At 40.8% G+C, this 19636-nt stretch overlaps 1 protein-coding gene across 2 annotated transcripts; it reads right to left on the bottom strand.

The window, feature by feature from the left end:
• Window positions 1-1295: 1295 nt before the first annotated feature.
• LOC135256846 (major facilitator superfamily domain-containing protein 12-like) lies at window positions 1296-13890 on the bottom strand. Of its 2 annotated transcripts, XM_064339044.1 has the most exons (11): window positions 12990-13890; window positions 10297-10507; window positions 9853-9982; window positions 8741-8941; window positions 7649-7741; window positions 7228-7320; window positions 6832-7002; window positions 6305-6399; window positions 4800-4930; window positions 4197-4244; window positions 1296-3035 (listed from the first exon to the last, which is right to left on the bottom strand). In XM_064339044.1, exons 1-11 carry the CDS (start codon window positions 13255-13257, stop codon window positions 2971-2973), a joined length of 1506 nt encoding a protein of 501 aa, XP_064195114.1. In that variant the 5' UTR covers window positions 13258-13890; the 3' UTR covers window positions 1296-2970. The 2 variants fall into 2 exon arrangements, with proteins under 2 accessions (XP_064195114.1, XP_064195115.1); XM_064339045.1 differs by lacking the exon at window positions 4197-4244.
• Between the last annotated feature and the right edge of the window lie 5746 nt (window positions 13891-19636).

The following is a 19636-nucleotide window of genomic DNA, read 5'->3' as shown; positions in this document are numbered from 1 at the left end:
CCATCAGAGGGAGGGGGGGGGGGGATAAAAACTTAATTGTTTTCAGTCAAGTTCTGTTGACCTGTAAACTTACTACATTTTAACCAATAACATTAGGGCCTATATTCAACAAACACATGTTGTTTATCTTACTGACAAAATGGCTGCTTGAGTTGTATGTGTTTTATGATTTTTGTACTATGATGCAAAATGATGAATTCAGTTACAGTGCAGTTCACTCTGGAAAAGATGTAAGTGGGGGAACTGCTCATAAGAGATGATACAATTTAGGATAGTCCCTCCACTGTAGAATAATATTAATGCTCACAATTTTCATGTGTAAAAATGCATTCTTTAAAAAAGTCAGCGAGATGCAATAAATATTTTTTAGAGTTCAATATTTCAAGATTCATAATGAAATATTCTAAGATTTATAAAGGTCGTCTCCTCTAACCAACGGAACAATGGCATATTAAGTCATACATCAGGATGCCTTTACCGAATAGCTGACTGACACATTATTCTGTTTGAGAACAAGCTTTTCTCTCCTTTCAATATCAGTTTCCAGCAATATCAGGACAGGGGAACATACTTAAACTCATTTCCCCCTTCTTGCCCAGATCCCAGAATAATTAAATAAACAGCGACAGGCAACTTGCACACACATATATTTTTGTTCTTGAAAACCTTGTAATCTTCTTCCAAGAAGCACAACACATTTCCCAATGTCTGGCTGGTGGTAGGACATGAACTTCTACGGCGGGCAGTTGTATTCCAAGGGAGTACAATTCTCCATCTGGGAAAGGGGGGGGGGGGGGGTGTCCACTGTCCCCCACCCTGGCATCGTCACAAACAGAAACCCCACCCAATCGACAGCAAATACAACCCACTTTCATTACGGAATCCATTAATGAGCAGGGATGAACTACTCTCCTCCAACTGTCCATAAACCTTTCTTCACATCACCACGGCAGCTGCAGGCTGTACTTCCAGAACATCCACTGAATTCATTTGTTTTCCTTTTATCACACTTAGTATGCCTATTTTCACAACTTAATTCACAACACAGTGTCCAGGTGACTCTCAGGAAAAATGCATACTGTAAATCTGGCTAAGGACAAAATGAGCGCCAGGCTTGGTTTGTTTAAATGTTCATGTTTAGGTCATGTACCACCAAGTCCTTACTAATTGTTTCAGTGGTCTGTGGAAGAGTCTGAATTAGACACCAATTGGCCTTGAAGCATGACCCTGAAGCAGTGCAGTTAAGGTCACAAGGACGTCTCCACAAAATGGAACATGAACACAGTACAAACATATGTCTGGATTGCATCAACTTTATATAATTTTCATCATGATAGAAAAACGTTAAAAAAAACAAAAAAACATTGTTTTGGTGTTTCAGATGCATACTAAAATACATAGTAAAATCAGGAAACATGGTACAAAATAGAATATAATTGGTTTGCACAGAAATACATGTGACAGAGTAATTGTTTATTCATTGTCCAAAAACCTAAATTAAATCACAGAACAATAGCAATCAATATATGCAAAAGAAGATTCCGGTCCTCTCATCACATATACTCCATAGATAAGCCTTTCATAAGCGGAGGATGCAGATCACAACTAACATGATCATTCAAGTTAATCATCTGAAGGCACCTACAACATTCGCAATTAATTCAATGAGATACAAAAATAAAAATGGTAAACCTTTCATTTAGGAATGTAGTTACTGTACTCAGTACTACTGCACAGGAGCATAGAGATGACAAATTATGACTAACTAAAAATAACTTTTTAGAAAAGTAAACTTTTTCTAGGTTACACTGACCTGAAAAAGTGAATGCTTCAGTGCATTATAAACTGATTGCCCGGATTGTAACGAAAAAAACAAAAGTGCTTCCACAAAACAGACAGAAGGGACATATTAGTGGTGAATTTTTGCTGTGTAGCCTATATCATTTTCACTACAGAAATAGACACAGTACAATTCCGCTTTTGCTTTTTACTGTACATTTTGATTCCCTTTCATTAGAATGCGCAATGCAAAGGTATGATCACTGTCACCACACACTATTTACGTAGTAAATGAAATTATTCAAAAATTCATTTCTGGAGATTAAGCATTTCACAAAAGGGGAAAGTTATAAGCCCATATTTCCTCCATCCCAAGAATGATGCATGGGATAGACAGCATATTTTAGTGTTGGTCAGACATTCAATCTCCTGACTGGCTTACATTAACTTGGTCCTCTTCATCTTTTGGCTATGAGACCTTAAAAAATGCAGCTTGCACTGATATACAACATTCCCTGAACTGAACTCTAGTCTTTTGTGCGTATCTTAGTGGCATTACCTGTCCAATAATGTGGCCACTGTAGTCAGTGAACACATGTCCTCTCAATTCCCTTTGAAACACCCAAATTAGCTTCTTTTATTCCGTTTTCTTAGGATGAGGTTTCTCTAAGGATAGTCTAAGGTAGTGAAAGGAATAATGGAATAAAGTAATAGTCCATTTATGACTTTTCCCACACTGCATAAAACCTGGACTTAGGGTTTCAATGTTTTTTTGCTCCTACAAGCAAGCTGTGCCACATATTGACAACTCTCACTATATATACCATATATTTGGCCCAAATGAAAATGTGCATATATATGCATATACTGTATATATGCACATTTTCATGTTTTATATATATAGACAGAGGGAGAGAGAGAGAGAGAGAAATATACTGACATGTGTTAAAATATAGCCTTCATAAATTCAGTGTTTAACATATAAGGTAGTTTATAGTTAAACATTGAAAGTGACTGAGGCAGACTGTGTCACAATGACAACAGCCAATCACATTGTCTAAAGAGCTGCAGCCACGAGTCCGGAGGATGAGGAGCAGATCCACAGGGGCACCATCAGGCTCAGCAGTGGTTCCCACTCAGCCTCAGCATGGCTGCCCTGAGGCGCTGCTCTGATCCTCATTTGATGGTCCCTCAGTCATCGCTTTCCTCAGAGTCTGGCTCATCTGTTCCCAGCAGGCCGCCAACACCGGACGGAGCTGTGAAGAGAGCGATTGGGAGAGTGGGAAAGGGAGAATACATACCAGATACGCTAAAAAAAAAGAGTGTACTGCTCCAGAAGTATGCTACATAATAGGTGAAAATACAGTTTGGATGTAGTTCAGCATTGGCCCAGTAGGTGGTGATAGATGTATTGCAGTTCAGTGCTATCCCAATTGGTAGCGATATAATCTGTGTTGCAGTGCTGTAGGCAATGCAATACAGAAATTTGTGGGATCAGCTGTACAAGATTTATTAACTACTTGTACTAACAGGTTCTTTAACGATTTCTTCCGGGGGCCAGATTTGTTTTACAAAATTGTACATCCAGTTTCCATGAACCATCCATAAAGCAAAGAATGGACACAATGTGTTGTACATGTATACAAAGAATGCAGATCTTTGAAATATACATAGCTATTACATATCCATATTTTTTAAATTCAGATGAATATGGAGAAGGTGCAATAAATTGTAAATTGACTATCTAATTTTGTATTTCTGGGCTGTTTAACAAGAAGCAACACAACTGACTGATAACACTACGTAATCAAAACATTTTTGTGGTTTTAAATGTGAAAGCAATGTGATAATTTGTGGTGAGGGTTGCCATAAACACTATTGGATTGTGACACCAATGGTATCACAATCCCTATTACAATAGAAAAAGTGTCATCACAATCCCTATTACAGTGGAATTAGTGCCATCACAGTCCCTAATGCAGTTGAGTTAGTGTCATCACAATCCCTAATGCAGTGGAATTAGTGCCATCACAATCCCTATTACAGTGGAATTAGTGCCATCACAATCCCTATTACAGTGGAATTAGTGTCATCACAATCCCTAATGCAGTGGAATTAGTGCCATCACAATCCCTATTACAGTGGAATTAGTGTCATCACAATCCCTAATGCAGTGGAATTAGTGCCATCACAATCCCTATTACAGTGGAATTAGTGTCATCACAATCTCTAATGCAGTGGAATTAGTGCCATCACAATCTGTAAGGCAGGGGAATTAGTCTCATCACAATCTCTTATGCAGTGGAATTAGTGCCATCACAATCCCTAATTGCAATTAGTGCCATAGGATTAATGACATTCCCTACTACAGTAACATTGGGGATTAGAGCTGTTTGAGTCAGGCTGGGAGTGCTCACCCTCTACCTGTCTGATGACAGGACTGTTTATCAGCTTCTGTGGAGAGTCTGAAACGTAAGGCAGCTGTGCTTCAGACCCAAGCCTCACAGTCACTGCTCCCACTGCTCACTCATACATTCACACAGCCTCGTAAAATTCACACATTCACACAAACTCGCAAATGTTCCCAAACTCTCACGTTCCCTCTGTAACATGTGCACGCACTCACAGGCTTGCCCCCACATGCAGGCCCAAGCTCACACCCCCATCCCCGCATATGTACAAACAAACGCTTGCCTCAACTCACCAGCATGCAGTCACACGCTCACTCTCAGTCTCATTCTCTGCTGCTCAAAGCTCATTAGGATCACAGGTCATTGGGATGAGCATTTGTATTTAAAGCACGTGTTCACGTGTGTTTGCGTGTGCGTGTGCGTGTGTGTGTTTGTGTGTGTGTGTGCGCGCGCCTGTGTGCGTGTGTGTGTGCGTGTATGTGTGTATGTATCTGTGTGCGTGTGTGTGTGTGTGTGTGTGTGTATGTGTGTGTGTCCAAAAGAGAGACTGAGAGCGAAATTCTGATTGTCATTTCTTTCTGAATAAATTGCCTTGCTCATTACACTTACTTTGCCGGATCCTGATAGGCCAGATGAGGAGGGTACACAGGGCGAGTGCGGCCGCAAAGGCCACGCCCCCAGTGACAATCACCATGACGTTACGGTAGTACCACACGCAGGCTGGGCAACACAGCTGTGTACTGGGAACAGACACATGACCTTTCAACTCTCATTCAAAGAGTCTGAGATTAGACCACCAAGAGCAAGTTAGGGTCCTGCTACATTAACATATTTACATGTTAAATTCATGCACATAGATGATTTTATTATCATTATGACTGCTTCCAAATAACTATCTTTTAGCTACACACGGCTCCCCTCAGTTAGTTAGCTGCTTCTGTAGCGCTCACGCAAGTATGCACGCAAACACTGATGTCCTTGACAACCAACGCCGTAACAAAAGAAAATGAAACCTGACCACAACTTATTAGCCACTTCTCCCTAGTCAAAACGGTTATGAATTAAAAATAAAACATATTTCAGGGCAGCTCGGAACTGCTACAAATTAGTGATTTTCAGTGACTTGGCTATCTCGCCAGTGGTAGTCATGGGGAAGACCAGTCCAGTATGAAATGAACCACCTCTGACATGTTATGCCATAAAAGGCATATGAGCCAAGCAGCGAAAGTCACCTAAATAACCAAGAACAAAATAGTTGCAACTTTCCTCTTTTTTGTTATGAGTATTTTGTGTACCATTTCACTGATCCATTTAAAAATGGTAAAACAGATTAATGACTGCTGATAGATAATTGGTGATCGTTTTGGTTTGAGTTGAAGATACTTTTAGGTAAAAGGTACATTTTCTTCTGAAATGTTGGTTGCCGTTTATATTAATTAAATGACTGGATGGAAAGCAGAGAAGTGTAGAAAATGTTTAAACAAAATTTGCCTATGGCACAGTAATAATATCTTCTTTACAGCAATCATACAAAAGTAAATAGTTGTCTAAAACACATGGACTTTTCAATTTCACTTAAGCTAGGTATAGTAGATGAGAAATACACAACCTAGAGCTGTTGTTTGGCTTCAAAAGACAATGTTGCATTGTTCCTCTTTAAAAAAAAAAAAAATTTTAAAAGCTGGCTGTGGTTACTTCCGGTTTCCTCGGAAGGCAGATCTGCCCAAGCTGGTTCCTGGAGATCTACTATTCTGTGGGTTTTCACTCCAACCCTAACAAAGCACTCCTCATTCAACAGATACAACAGATATCTAGCTGCTAATTAGTTGAATCAGGTCTGCCATGTTAGAGTTGAAATGAAAACCTACAGGACGATAGAGCTCAAGGAACAAGGTTGGGAAGCCCCACTCTATTGTGTTTAAAAAGAATAGAATATATGCAGTTATTTGCATAAAAGCTCCACAGCACTGTTGGACCCAAGCTTCCTTAAAAGATTTGTAACAAAAACAAGCTAAGCTATGAGAAACGAGAGAGGACATAGGAATGGGGGATTCGACCAGGAAGTTTGGAGACTGAGACAGGAAGTGTAAACAGGGTAAAAGGGAGGGACTCACTGGCAGGGGTGTAGCAGCTGGATAATCATCACTCCAACGCCATTGGCCACCTTGTCTGTGAAGCTCATGGCCCCATATACAAAGGCCCCGCTTTGCTGCCAAATACAAGACAGGAGAAAGAAAGACTCAGTCAATGATGATTCATGGCTAATAAAGAACAAATCTGTCCCAATTCAGTTTGTCATTAAATTCATTACAACACATACATTAACATCATTTTTAATCACTGCAGTTCAGTCAATTAACTGTACTATAAGTAGTAAATAATGTTAACACACTTTGTAACATTTTCCAACCCATCCCCCACAATTTGGGTCCCACTGCTGTTTTGCAATAGGCAGAGATGAATTACTGTCAGCTCCTTTAGTGTTTTTTTTCTAGAACATTCCTCAGAATGATCAAAAATCCACTTTTGGATAGGCGAAGAGACAATGTCTTTGATTTGATTGAGTCTTGGAAGCCATTTTATGCTGTATTTCATTTTTAGCACTGGCACAGGCACATCAGCACAGACTGTAAATTCCTACCGAATGCTCCCCGATGAGGTCAGCCGTCATGGACAGGGACATGACCAGGATCGTGGCTGACCCAGCACCCAGCAGCACTGCGGCCCCATAAACCCGTTGCCCCATCGCTGTGTCCACCAACACCCAGTAGGAAAAGCCCATGATTAGCAAGAGGCCTACAAAGTAGGTCATCTATGTGAGGAAAGATAAAAAGGAAAGCAAATTAACATATCTACATAAGTATTCATATGAATAACTTCAAGAAAGCATTTGTCAATCCCAAGTGAAAACATTTTTCCATTAATGTGACTTATAATACCAGAACTTAATTTATTGCAAATATGCCTACTATCCCTATCTATGGAAAATATAGTAGGGAAGTCCACAGCATTCTGTTGATGAGATACAGACACTCACGCTTCGACCAATCAGCTTGCTGAAGGTCTTCATGACCAGGGAGGAGAGGAATCCGCTCAGATACATCACCAAGGGGATGGTGGCGATGAATTTCTGCAAAGGGGGAAGACATCTGCTCTACACCACAACACAACCTTGTCAAACCAGATGCCACTGTCGCATACATGCTGTCCCCAACTTGCTTGTCCACTCAAACAAACACACTCAAATGCGTGAAAACTGTCTGTCTAGCACCAATCCAGTCACAGGACTGTTCTTCCCTCTCTCCCTCCCTTCCTTCGACCCCCCTTTCCCCCCTTTTCTCTTTCTCTTTTGCTTTGTTTCATTTTCTCTCCCACTTTCTCTAAAGCTTTGTTTCACTTTCTCCAACGCTTTCTCTCTCGCCATCTCTCCTGCTTTCTCCCCCTCTCTCCTACTGTACCTTGGGAAGCATCAGAGAGTTGGTGAGATACATGGAGATGTAGGTCTGGGACATGTTGACAATCAACCTAGTGGACATGTACAGGAAAGCCACCTGGACACCAAAGAAAAACAAAGATAACAAATGCTTTAAATTGTATCATGGATGATATTCTGAATAAATACATTCAACAGATTGATGTACAATTATCACTTAACAAAATATCCAATTGGAGCTTGAACTTAAAGTCATTCTGATTAGAAGTTTTATGGAAAAAGGTCAGTATTTCAAAATGAATCCCATAATAGGCATGTTTGGCTGAATGAAAAGAAAAGGTTCCTGGCCTCCACCAGAGACTGTGGCAAATGTGCTGACTTAGAAAAAACTTGTGAACAGGAAGTGAAATCAGATGCATGACATCATACATTGGTTCCATGGAAAACCTTCTCTCTGGAGTGCACTTCAGTATCAACAGTCCAAGTCACAGACAGAAAACCCTCCACACAAACCACTCCACACATTTCCCCTTTCCACTAGCAAATATTTAATCATGCTAGACACCAAAAGCTAAATAAACTGTCACCACTCAAGTTGTGAAACATGCATTAAAATATTTAATTGACCATGATGTCAGCATTAGCCAACTAATGTAAATATGACATATACAGTAACCACTAGTTGCTTTCTAATTTTGAATTAATCATGTGTAGGGACAGTTATATTCACATATTTATCATTTACTTGCATGGTTAACTGAGGACATTGTTTAAGGATGCTCTACCAAGATAGTGTATGTACAGACTACATGTGTGGCTCCATTTCAAGCACACATGGACGCCTTTTTATTTCGTAAAGATACGGGACACACACCACAACGGCTGTAACACTACTTTGGGGGCAATTTGGAACAAAGTCACCATGATTTATATTCATTAGAATCACACGGTAACACACTTACAATGGAGAGCATATTGTAGTCCCGCCCATTATGCAGTTCGCTAACACTCACTTTTCCACCACTGGACAAAATATATGTAACGACATGTATAAAGATAAGTGCAGGTTTTGTAACACCTGATACAGCAGTGCTGTGACATCACAAGGTGGTCTGACCTGGTAGAAGGCTGGCTCCTTCAGCCAGTGTTTCCACTCCAGAAGTCGTGTGGGCAGGGCAGTCTCGGGCCGTATGATCAGGGGCTGGCGCTCCCCGGGCTCAGAGTCCGCCTCCTCCGAGCGTCGCCCCTTCTCTCTGGTGCCCAGGTGGAACAGCAGGGAGAACACAGCCCCAATGCCGAGCGCAATCAGAGCCAGGTTCTAACGAGGACCAGAAAACAGGTTCTAATGAGGGGGAGGACCAGGAAACACACACACGCAGGTACGCACGCATATTCCACATTCTCTAAATCCCATTTCACATTTACATCTTCATAGTCCTTATGAGAAGCTTTTTTCAATCTATTATCTCTCTCAGCCTTTGATCCATTACGAAATGGACAGTGTTTATGCAGCCATTTTCAAAATCCTAACATATAACTCAATCCCCACTCATGGTTTTGAAATAATAAAAATTAATTATAAAAAAATTAATAATAATTCATAGCATTTATATAGCGCTTTTCTCATACTCAGCACACTATACAGTAATAAGGGGGAAACTTGCTCCAACCACCACCAATCTGTAGCACCCACCTGTGATGCAAGGCAGCCATTTGCACCAGAACGCTCACGACACATCAGCTGAGCTTCACTCTGAAGTTGATTCTGACACCCAAACTTGATCCTAACTCCAAACTCGAACCTTCCTGACTGGCAAACTTGATCCTAACTCTAAACACGATCCTTCCTGAATGACAAACTTGATCCTGACTCTAAACTCGATCCTTCCTGATTGACAAACTTGATCCTAACTCTAAACTCGATCCTTCCTGATTGACAAACTTGATCCTAACTCTAAACACGATCCTTCCTGATTGACAAACTTGATCCTGACTCTAAACTCGATCCTTCCTGACTGGCAAACTTGATCCTCCTAACTCTACACTCAATCCTTCCTGAATGACAAACTTGATCCTGACTCTAAACTCGATCCTTCCTGAATAACAAACTTGATCCTGGCTCACAGACTCACAGACTCTCCACACCGTCAACCACAACACCCACCTCCCCCCCGCCCCGCCCCCTCCCCCCCACCTCCACAGCCTCAGCCTCCACAGTGCAGTTCTCACCCTGAACACAGGGATGTCGAAGCGGCCCAGGTTGTCACTGATGGAGGGGTCCTCACTCCCCCCCTGAAAGTGAAAAAGCAGCCAGGCCACCGCGTACACCGTGACGTTGGCCACCACTGTGAACGCATACCTGCGCAGGTTCAAGGAGGGAAAGGAACCTTGTGAAAAATGGGAGTTCAGTACAGAACCTGAACACTTTACAAATAAGCCAACTGCACTCCTGCTGGTCAGATTCAGTGTACAGTGCATGGTGCAGAAAGAAATACTATGCAAGCAAGTCAGGCAATCATTTCTCAACTTGTGATGAGAACCAACAACAGCTGCAGTTGGTAGAAGTGCAAGTACATTAACAGTGAATGGGGTTCACTGGCTAAGTCTCAAAAAATCTGGGGTCTAGTGGAACCAGGAGAGCAGCATTCTCAGTGTCAGGCAGAGCGGCTATACCTGTACGCAGTGAGCTCCACCTTGGCGTGCTGGCAGGAGACCAGCTCGGGGATGAGCGACAGGTGCGAGATCTGAGTAGCCGCCCAGCCGAACTGGAAGATGATGATGAAGGGGATGAAGTAGGTGAGCCCCACCCACTGCGGGGTGTACTCATCGCAGCCCAGGCATGGGCTGAAGATAAAGGGGAAGGAGATCAGGACGCTGACCGTTCCTGAAAGAGACGTGGGACACCAACGCTTTCTGTTACCCAGGAGTCAACTGTTCCATCACTGGAAAATGCAACAGACTGCCTTTGGCACTAGCATTGTCAGCATTTGATAGCACACAACAGACAACACTGGCATGCTGGAACTTGCAGACCACATACATTTTGAGCCACCCAACAGCTCACCATAGTTAGTCGTGTGCGGCGTCGCCAAAGTTGATTGCAAATTTTGGACAACAATTTAGGCTATTATCTAATTGCTAATTCCTCATTGTGCTAATTAAGCCTCAAAGCCCTGAAATAACCATACATAAACAAAGCCAGAGTTCAGAACCTCTTGAGATATGCTACCAGTCAACTGACTGGTGTGTTTAACATTCTCAAGTTTGCAACTGATACTGTAGCAAGTGTTATTGTATGCATTTTGCAGTGTTGGAAAAAAAACACAACTAGAGCAAACAAGAGAAAGAGACAGGAAGTAAGGTAGAGAGCACCCATGTGCACCTGCTATGTTGACACCACTGATCTGAGTCATGTGCCGTTTCAGTTCCTGTTGGCAAGACCATAACAGTGGAGGATGTATTTGCTGTATTTTCCAGCTACAGTACTATAATAAAACAACCTAGCCATCATGCACATTTTTAATTTCATCATTTTGTAGTGAATTAAAAACATACAGGAACAAAAATGAATAATTTGTGGAAAAGGATTACCCCTTACGTTTTAAAAGAATGCTTTAGACTAGGAATGATGAAGCTGCCCTTAGAACATAAAAGACAAAGCCAAACACCCTCATTGAACAAACCAGAAGTGCAACCATTTTACTACTGGCCAGTTCCATGCAAATTGATCCTGATTACCCAGATTTGAAAAGTCAAGGTATTAAATCAAATTTGGTGTCAAATGGGAGTTAAAAGCATGTATTCTCAACACACACTGAATCAGTAATACCAAGTATTAGCACTCAACTGTACCTCAAAATTATGAACTAGGGCATATGGATTTTGTCCAAAAATACAGTAAATAGATCTGTGAAGAAAGAAGTAGGTCTCTTGTTTATTATGTTGCAAAACAGAATACATCATAAAATATATCTGAAAGCATACATATATCTAAACACTACTCTTTACACCACTTCTTAAGTTCAGTTGCCACCAATTGTTTAACGGTGTGGGATGTCAGTGATGCAATGGCAGTGAAGTGCACTTGAGGGTGAATAGCTGACTAAGTGAATTATGTTACTTACGATGTGAATTATGTTACTTATTAACGCCAGAAAAAACTATGAAACCAATTAAAACTATGAAAAATCCACTTTTAAAGAAGAAGAAGAATTTGTCTGTTTCTGTATTTAGCACTTGTCTATTTCAAAATGTCTACATGAAAAATGTTTCACCTCACTAGGTGCATTGAAAGCACTTTACATGAAGCTATGGTTCACTTTACAGGCCGCAAACTTTTATACGAGTGATAGGATTTGCAGGGCCAATTCGCCACAACAAACCTGGAGACTATATAGAACTGTGCTATTCTACAAATATTTGTATTAGTAGAGATCACAAATATACGCCATGAGTACATAGGGAACAGCCAAACTAGGAGACCATACAATTTTCCAATTGTATGTGCCATATTATAGTTTAGGGCCAGGGCCATTAACTAATAGCTTAAATAATCTCTGGATCACAAAAATCTTTTTCAAGTTCCGTAAAACATGAAACATATAGGCTATCGTATACAAAAACGGCGCACAGCCAAAAATGAAAGAAGTGCAGATTGACGGAACGTAAATAATAGAAAATAAGAAAGTCGCACACTCAGATTCCTATTTGCTGTGTTTATTAAACCAACGTTTCAGCAGAAAATGCCTTCGTCCGGGTGAATAAGCACAGCAAGGAGGAATCCGAGTGTGCGACTTTCTTATTTTCTAAAACATGAAACATAAAAACCTTTTCCATCTCCTTTCCTTAAGCTTATTGATCGTATACAGTACTAGATTTACCAAAAAAGTTACTTTGAATGAAACCGTGTGATTCAGAATGATTTATATCAATCCAATGTTTTTAATGCTATTTTTTAAATATTAACTCAAAAACAGTTTTTTCCCCTCAGTTTCACTAGTTCATTAAAGCAGTGGACTCACTCCTGCACTTCCCGTTCTGGTGCATTTTCCACATAATTCTGGACCAAGCTGTTCATCACATAACAATCCTGTGTTTTCTGACTAATGCTGTCACGAGGAACACTAGACTAACACCATCTGGACAATGTTTTAATGTTCATTTAATGACTTTCGTTTTTACATTCTGGAACAGTATTGCACGTCAAACTTCACGAAAAACGTACACACTATTTATACCCTATACGGCATAATACTGTATTCATTTATTTTATGAATACAGTCTGTATTCATAGAACACCCATGTGCATTCGACTGAAGACACTGGCTTTCACTCACCCACTGAATGGTCACTGCTTTCGTACTCACCCACTAGATGCCATGTTTTCCTTTTGCCGTATTTCCCGCAGCCTGGGGTCCGGTCCGATTCGTAGCCGATGAGAGGAGTGCAAATACCGTCCGCAATTTGCCCAACGAGCAGTAACACCCCTGCATAAGCGTTCTGGAACCCGAGTACTGAGTGGTAATATACCAACAGGTAGGTGAACCACATAGAGGCACATAAGTCGTTCAAAAAGTGTCCCACGGCATAACTCAACAGCCTGATGAAAGGCAAATTCTGCTGCGCGTCTTCCATTTCTTTGGAATCCCTTCAAATATCCTTGCAGTTAGCTGGCGTTATACTTTCTCCTTACGAGCATCACAATAAATATCCCTTATTAGCCGGCTATCTCTTTCTACCACTTAACGTTTACTGGCTACTTATGCGGCTAGCTACGTAGCTAGTAACAAACTGAGCTCGTAATAAGCATTAGCTAGCCAATGTGTCATTTTTTATACAGACATCCAAAAACATGGTGCCAGCGTTTGAGGTAGAGACAGTCCCAGCGATGCCAAGCGAATCCCGACAGCTCGACCCTGCGAACTGCATGGAAAATGCATCACAGTAACGTTTGACTTAGACTCTGTTCCCGATCAGATGATCGACTGTAAAACTAAAACAATAGCTAACAACCTGCAAACAGTTGTTAGGGTATAGATGATTTAGTACTGTCGTTTAATCTTTAGCACGCAAACTGCCACTCAGTATTGCTCGTTAAAGTAAAAGGCTAGCATACATCCATGTATGATGAAATTTTACTACAGATTGTAGCGATAAAACGACTACCTGGTCCCCTCATCTCTGTTCTCGTAACAGTCAGCTGACGGACACATCATTGAGCACCCTCAGAGTTCCTGTTTCGCACTAACCACGTGTTCCAGCTCGCACCCACTGGCACCGAGGGGTTATAATTGATGACATGAAACACCAATGAATGGTTGTTACAAAAAGTAGGCGGGACGTTCACCAATCAACGCGAAAAACCGAAAATAAAAACTGTGTGAGCATTTTAACGAAACGGATATGAACTGAACCAGAATTTGCAGCGTATGTGGCCAATTTACATCCTTGAACAACTCCACGGGAATGTTTTTCGTAATTTAGGCGTCCTGCATTGTGTGATCACTAAACAAATAGTGTAGTAAGCGCAAAAATGAATAGGTAGGCTACTTGTTTGCTGCATAAATATTTCTAACAAAATAAACTTTCAGCAATAACGTATTTTATGCACTATATGTTAACAAACACTTGTGTTGCTGTTGTACATTAGGCTACTATTATACTTTCCGTGCCTAACTCTGAATCAGTGACGTCGTTTAAGCGTCCAGACTGGAGGACTGGCGCTTCATCCATTTGGCGATAGCCGATTTGCTTGGATGCTTAAAAACATAAAATAAACGGGCAGTTGCCGGCTGGTAGGAACAGCCTAGTGAAATACTTTTGGTCATATAGTGTATCTGGAGACCTCTTGATCTGAGGCTGTATTTCATGGTTTGGGCTTGGCCCCTTAGTTCCAGTGAAGGGAAATCTTAATACTACAGCATACAATCACAAGTCTGTGCTTCCTCAAATGTTTGGGGAAGACCCTTTCCTGTTTCAGCATGACAGTGCACCCTGCACACAGCAAGGTCCATACAGGAATGGTTTTGTTGACAATGGTGCAGAAGAACTTGACTGGCCTGTGCAGAGCCTTGACCTCAACTCCATCCAAGTTTGAGCCAGGCCTAATCGCCCAATCAGTGCCTGACGAGCCAGGCCTAATCACCTAATCAGTGCCCAGCCTCACTCTTTTGGCTGAATGGAAGCAAATTCCTGCAGCAATGCCCTAGAACAGTGGTGTCAAACTCATGCCATGGAGGGCCGTGTGTATGCAGGTTTTCATTCCAACCAATTAATGCTGCCTTAATTGAGTCCAATTACTCATTCAGCCATATGCGTTTAACTGCATTGAAGCACAGAATATAAGAAAATTTTTATTTAGACAATGCGGGTCACCATAGACGTCGGGTCACCATTGTGCACAAACCTGCATCCCTAATTCAGCAAATAATTTAACTAATTATATAATCAAGATCTGAGGCTGGAATGAAAACCTGCATACACACGGCCCTCCATGGCACGAGTTTGACACCACTGCTCTAGAACATCTAGTAAAAAGCCGTCCTCAAAGAGTGGAGGTTGTTATAGCAGCAAAGGGTGGACCAACTCCATATTAATGCCCATAATTTTGGATGAGATGTTTGATGTCAGGTGTCCCTATACTTTTGGCCACGTAGTGTATATTGAAAGGCTGGAGCATTCAATTGCTTAATTCACTGAAAGAAAGAATATTCTTTTTTTCTTTAATTTAACAAAACTTTGTTGGAAGTAGAACTTGCTCAAACTGCATTAGTAAAATAAAACAATCACTGTGTGTTCGTTTTTATTTAGTTAAAGTTTGTTTTGTATAATATGTCGTAGGTTTGAGTATTTGATGAGCACCTGTTACCATGACGGGGGAAGGAATATTGGGCATCAATACCTTTGACAGGGGCTATCAAACATCTGATTGCAACTGCTGATAAGGAAGGGACTCTCTTCTACCAGCATTTGGCCATAGGCTGTTGTAAAAACGCGTAGGCTTATGCCATTAACACCATCGGCTATGTTAAGGGTGACAGTTACCATCCAGACCTGCCAAAAAATCAGGGAAAGCCTTAAAAACAGGAATTGCAGAAATTACAAAAAAGTAAATAAATTTTTAAAAAGTAAAAAAAATTTTTTAAAGCAAAATGCTAGCATACATCCATGTATGATAAAAATTTTGCTACAGATTGTAGCGATAAGACAACTACCTGGACCCCCATGTCTGTTCTCATAGCAGTGCTAGTCAGTCAGCTGACGGACACATCACTGAGCGCCCTCAGAGTTCCTGTTTCGTACTAACCACGTGTTCCAGGTCGCGCCCACTGGCACCGGAGAAGTTATTACTGACGACAAAACACCAAACAGTTGACATTTCTGATGTGAAACACATAAATGTATTTTGTGTAGGTCCATATATTTGGTTCTAGACAGCCTTTTATTTGAAACAAAATATTTTCAAAGAATATTTAAGATATCTAAGTAATGACACCTTTCTTGCTGGACACCATACAAAAATCAGCTTCAAGGCCATTCCTATAGTTTGCCATTGGTTGTCGCAGTGTTTGTATCATCCATAGCACCCCTAAAGATCAGTTTCTTTCTAGAGATTTCCCTTTGGGTCTTTTTCATATACTATGATGTATTCTGATGTATACATCATAGTATGTATTGTTATATTGAGCTTTAAAACAATAAACATTCACAGCTCAGTAAATACTGCGACAAAAAGTGTCTTCCCAGCAAGTTTTTGACTGATTTCACTATTTAAATTAAATTGCCATCAAAATTTCTCATGCACGAATGTGGTTTGCACTGTGGATTGTGCCAGACTGGCATATTTTGGAAAATGTAATTGGGAAGCCATTCCAAGTCACCTTACATTTTAACAGGATGTAACCCACCAATACATTTGTGGCCCTGTATTACATCTTCATGCTTGGCTTGTGGTGCTTTGTATTGCCATATTAAAAAGCTGCCTAAACAAAACAATTCCACAGTCAGGGGATAGACTTCAGAAGCTAAATAAAGCAGTGACAAGTCATCACAATATGTTCACCTGATATCGCTGACCAGACCCAAATGCAATAAAAGTGCTGGCTAAATGACACCATGCTAGTTCTCTTGTGACACAAACTACAGGGCAGCGTTTATAAACACACATCAATACACCATTCCTTGGAAGCAGCGCTACAGTGTATATGTGAAAGCATCCACTGTGATCTTAAACTCTATTTACCAAGTCACAAACTGCCATTTGGCCAAGTGAGGACACTGCATGTAGATCCTCTAGTAATATAGTTACTTACAAATACAACTTGGGAACTTTGGGATATTGTTTGAGCATCCTATCTAGTAACATGTGCCATATGACTTCCCATAAAAAAGACAAAAATGCTGCTTTTTCTTCAACCTATTGACTTTCTCCAGAAGGGAAATTACAAGGCTGGTTAGTTTAAATCCTCAACAATCTACTTGCTTTGTGCCCCCTCAGAAAAAAGCTAAAGTTCAGGCACTGCCAGAAAGCCACAAGATAACCTTTAGCTCACAGGTCAATCACTTCCTCATAAGAAAATTACAGCAATAAAATATATGGTCATTTTTTCTTATGGCAAGTTTAACTAACAGCTTACAGTAGCTAAACTTTACCCTATTACCTGAATTTCACCTCTATTTTTTCCAGTTGCTGCCATCTTCTGATAAAACCCAGTATTTAATTTAATGCAATAACATTGCAACTGAAACCAATCCGATTATATAATGGCAAAACTGGGGATACTGACAACCAGCTGTCCATGGTCAGTTTACAGTGGAACCCTCACCTGTTTGGCCCTCCGGGAACGAGACTGTTCTCTTGGCTCAGGCAGGTAAAAGAAAACATAAGAAGACTTGTACAACTGATAAAAATATAAATCAGTAAGCAATTATCAAAATAAATTCACTTGGAAAGTGGTCGCATTCTTCTCTAAACGTGTTCACTGGAATGGAAAAGCCTGTGATAAGGTCAGAACCGAGACCCAGACTCACGACTGGGGAAAGTACCAAGCAATCCCAAAAAACCTGACTTTGTGCCAGCTCAGCATGCTGTCACTAATACCAAGAGAAGGCCACAGAAACCCAAATTCCCCATCAACATGGAATGGTGATTCCTAGAAGTGTCCTACAATGACTAACAATGAAACTGCATTTTGTGTAAAAATAAAAATTAACGTGTGTGTGTGTGTGTGTGTAAATACATACATATGCATGCATGCACGCACACACAGTGAGCACCATAACATTTGTAGCTTTCAAGACTATGTTTTTCCTTGATTTGGCGCCGTACTACACAATTTCAGATTTGTAATCAAACAATTCATGTGATTAAAGTTCAGATTATCGGAGTTTTGTCAAAGACATTTTGTAATACATTTTGGTTTCACCATGTAGAAGTAACAGCACTTTTTATACATAGTCCTCCCATTTCAGGGCACCATAATGGTTGGGACAAATGGCTTCAGGTGTTTCGGATTAGTCAGGTGTGTTCAATTGCTTCCTTAGGGCAAGTATAAGATGGCTTTCAGTATCTAGAGGTGATTCTATGCTTTTAATTGCCTTTGGAGTACGTTACTGGTGTTCGTTAACATGGGGACAAGAATTATGTCAATGAATGTCAGGGAAGCCACTAAGAGGCTGAGAAACAAGAAAGAAAAAAAGTCAGCAACATAGGTCAACCTTATGCTTACCAAAATCAACTGTTCAGAAAATCATTAAGAAGAAAGAGCACTACTGAGCACAGTAATCGCAAAGGGCCTGGTAGGCCGAAGAATTCCTACCAAAATGAAGAAAAACCTCTAAACAGCTGTTCCACGAATCAGAAACACTCTTCAGGGGGCAGCTGTGCATCTGTCAGTGACTACTGCCCACAGAAGACTTTAAAAACAGAACTACAGAGGATACACTGAAAGATGCAAACCACTAGTTAGCCACAAAAACACAGTGGCCATGTTACAGTTTGCTAAAAAGTACCTAATAGAGCCTGAAGAGTTCTGGAAAAAGGTCTTGCAGACAGATGGGATCAAGATTTACTAGTATCAGTGAGGGCAGGGGAAAAGTGTGGAGGAACTGCCCAAGAACCAAAGCACCCCTCATCTGTGAAACATGGTAGTGGGGGTGTTTGGTTTGGGCATTTATAGCTGCCACAGTTACTGTCTTTATTTATTATGTAACTGCTGATAAGCAGCAGCAGAATTAATTCTGATGTGTCCAGAAGCATCTTATCTGCTCAGGTTCAAGCAAATGCCTCCAAACCCATTAGATGGCGTTTCATGCTGCAGGCAGACAATGATCCTAAACATACTGCTAAAGCAACAAATTCGTTTTTTAAAGCCAAAAACTGGAAATTTCTTGACTGGCCAGGCCATTCACACAATCAGAATCCAATTGAACATGCATTTTATATGCTGAAGAGAAAGCTTAAGGCAACTAGTCTCCAAAATAAGCAGAAGCTGAAGATGGCTGCAGTACAGCCCTGGCAGAGCATCACCAGATAAGATACTCAGCACTTGCTGATGTCTATGACTTAAAGCAGTCATTGCATTCAAAGGATATATGACAAAGTACTGAAAATGATGACTTTCATTTACATGACATTAAATGCAGAGAATGTGCATTTTAACCACATTTGAATTACAAATCTTAAATTGTGGAGAACTGAGCCAAATCAAGAAAACATGTCTTTGAATGCGCCCTTGAAAAGGTTCATGTGCTGATAGCACAAGAGAATCACTGTTAGGGCAGTGGAGATCTGCCAACCTGAGGGGTTTTTGTTTCAACCCTAATTTAGCGCACCTAACCCTACTGATTACCAGCTCAACAAGATCTAGCTGCTGAATGAGGTATGTTTTGTTAAGTTTGGAATGCAAACCTACAGGATGGTAGATCCAGGAACAGGGCTGTTTACCAATGTGGACACAGCAGAGAGGCTGATCGGCACACAACAGTTGACCGACTTTGGTTTCAACCGTCAAGA

The sequence above is a fragment of the Anguilla rostrata genome, chromosome 6 (genome assembly GCF_018555375.3).
Source record: "Anguilla rostrata isolate EN2019 chromosome 6, ASM1855537v3, whole genome shotgun sequence".
Lineage (NCBI taxonomy): Eukaryota > Metazoa > Chordata > Actinopteri > Anguilliformes > Anguillidae > Anguilla > Anguilla rostrata.
This window is presented reverse-complemented; position numbering and strand designations above follow the sequence as displayed.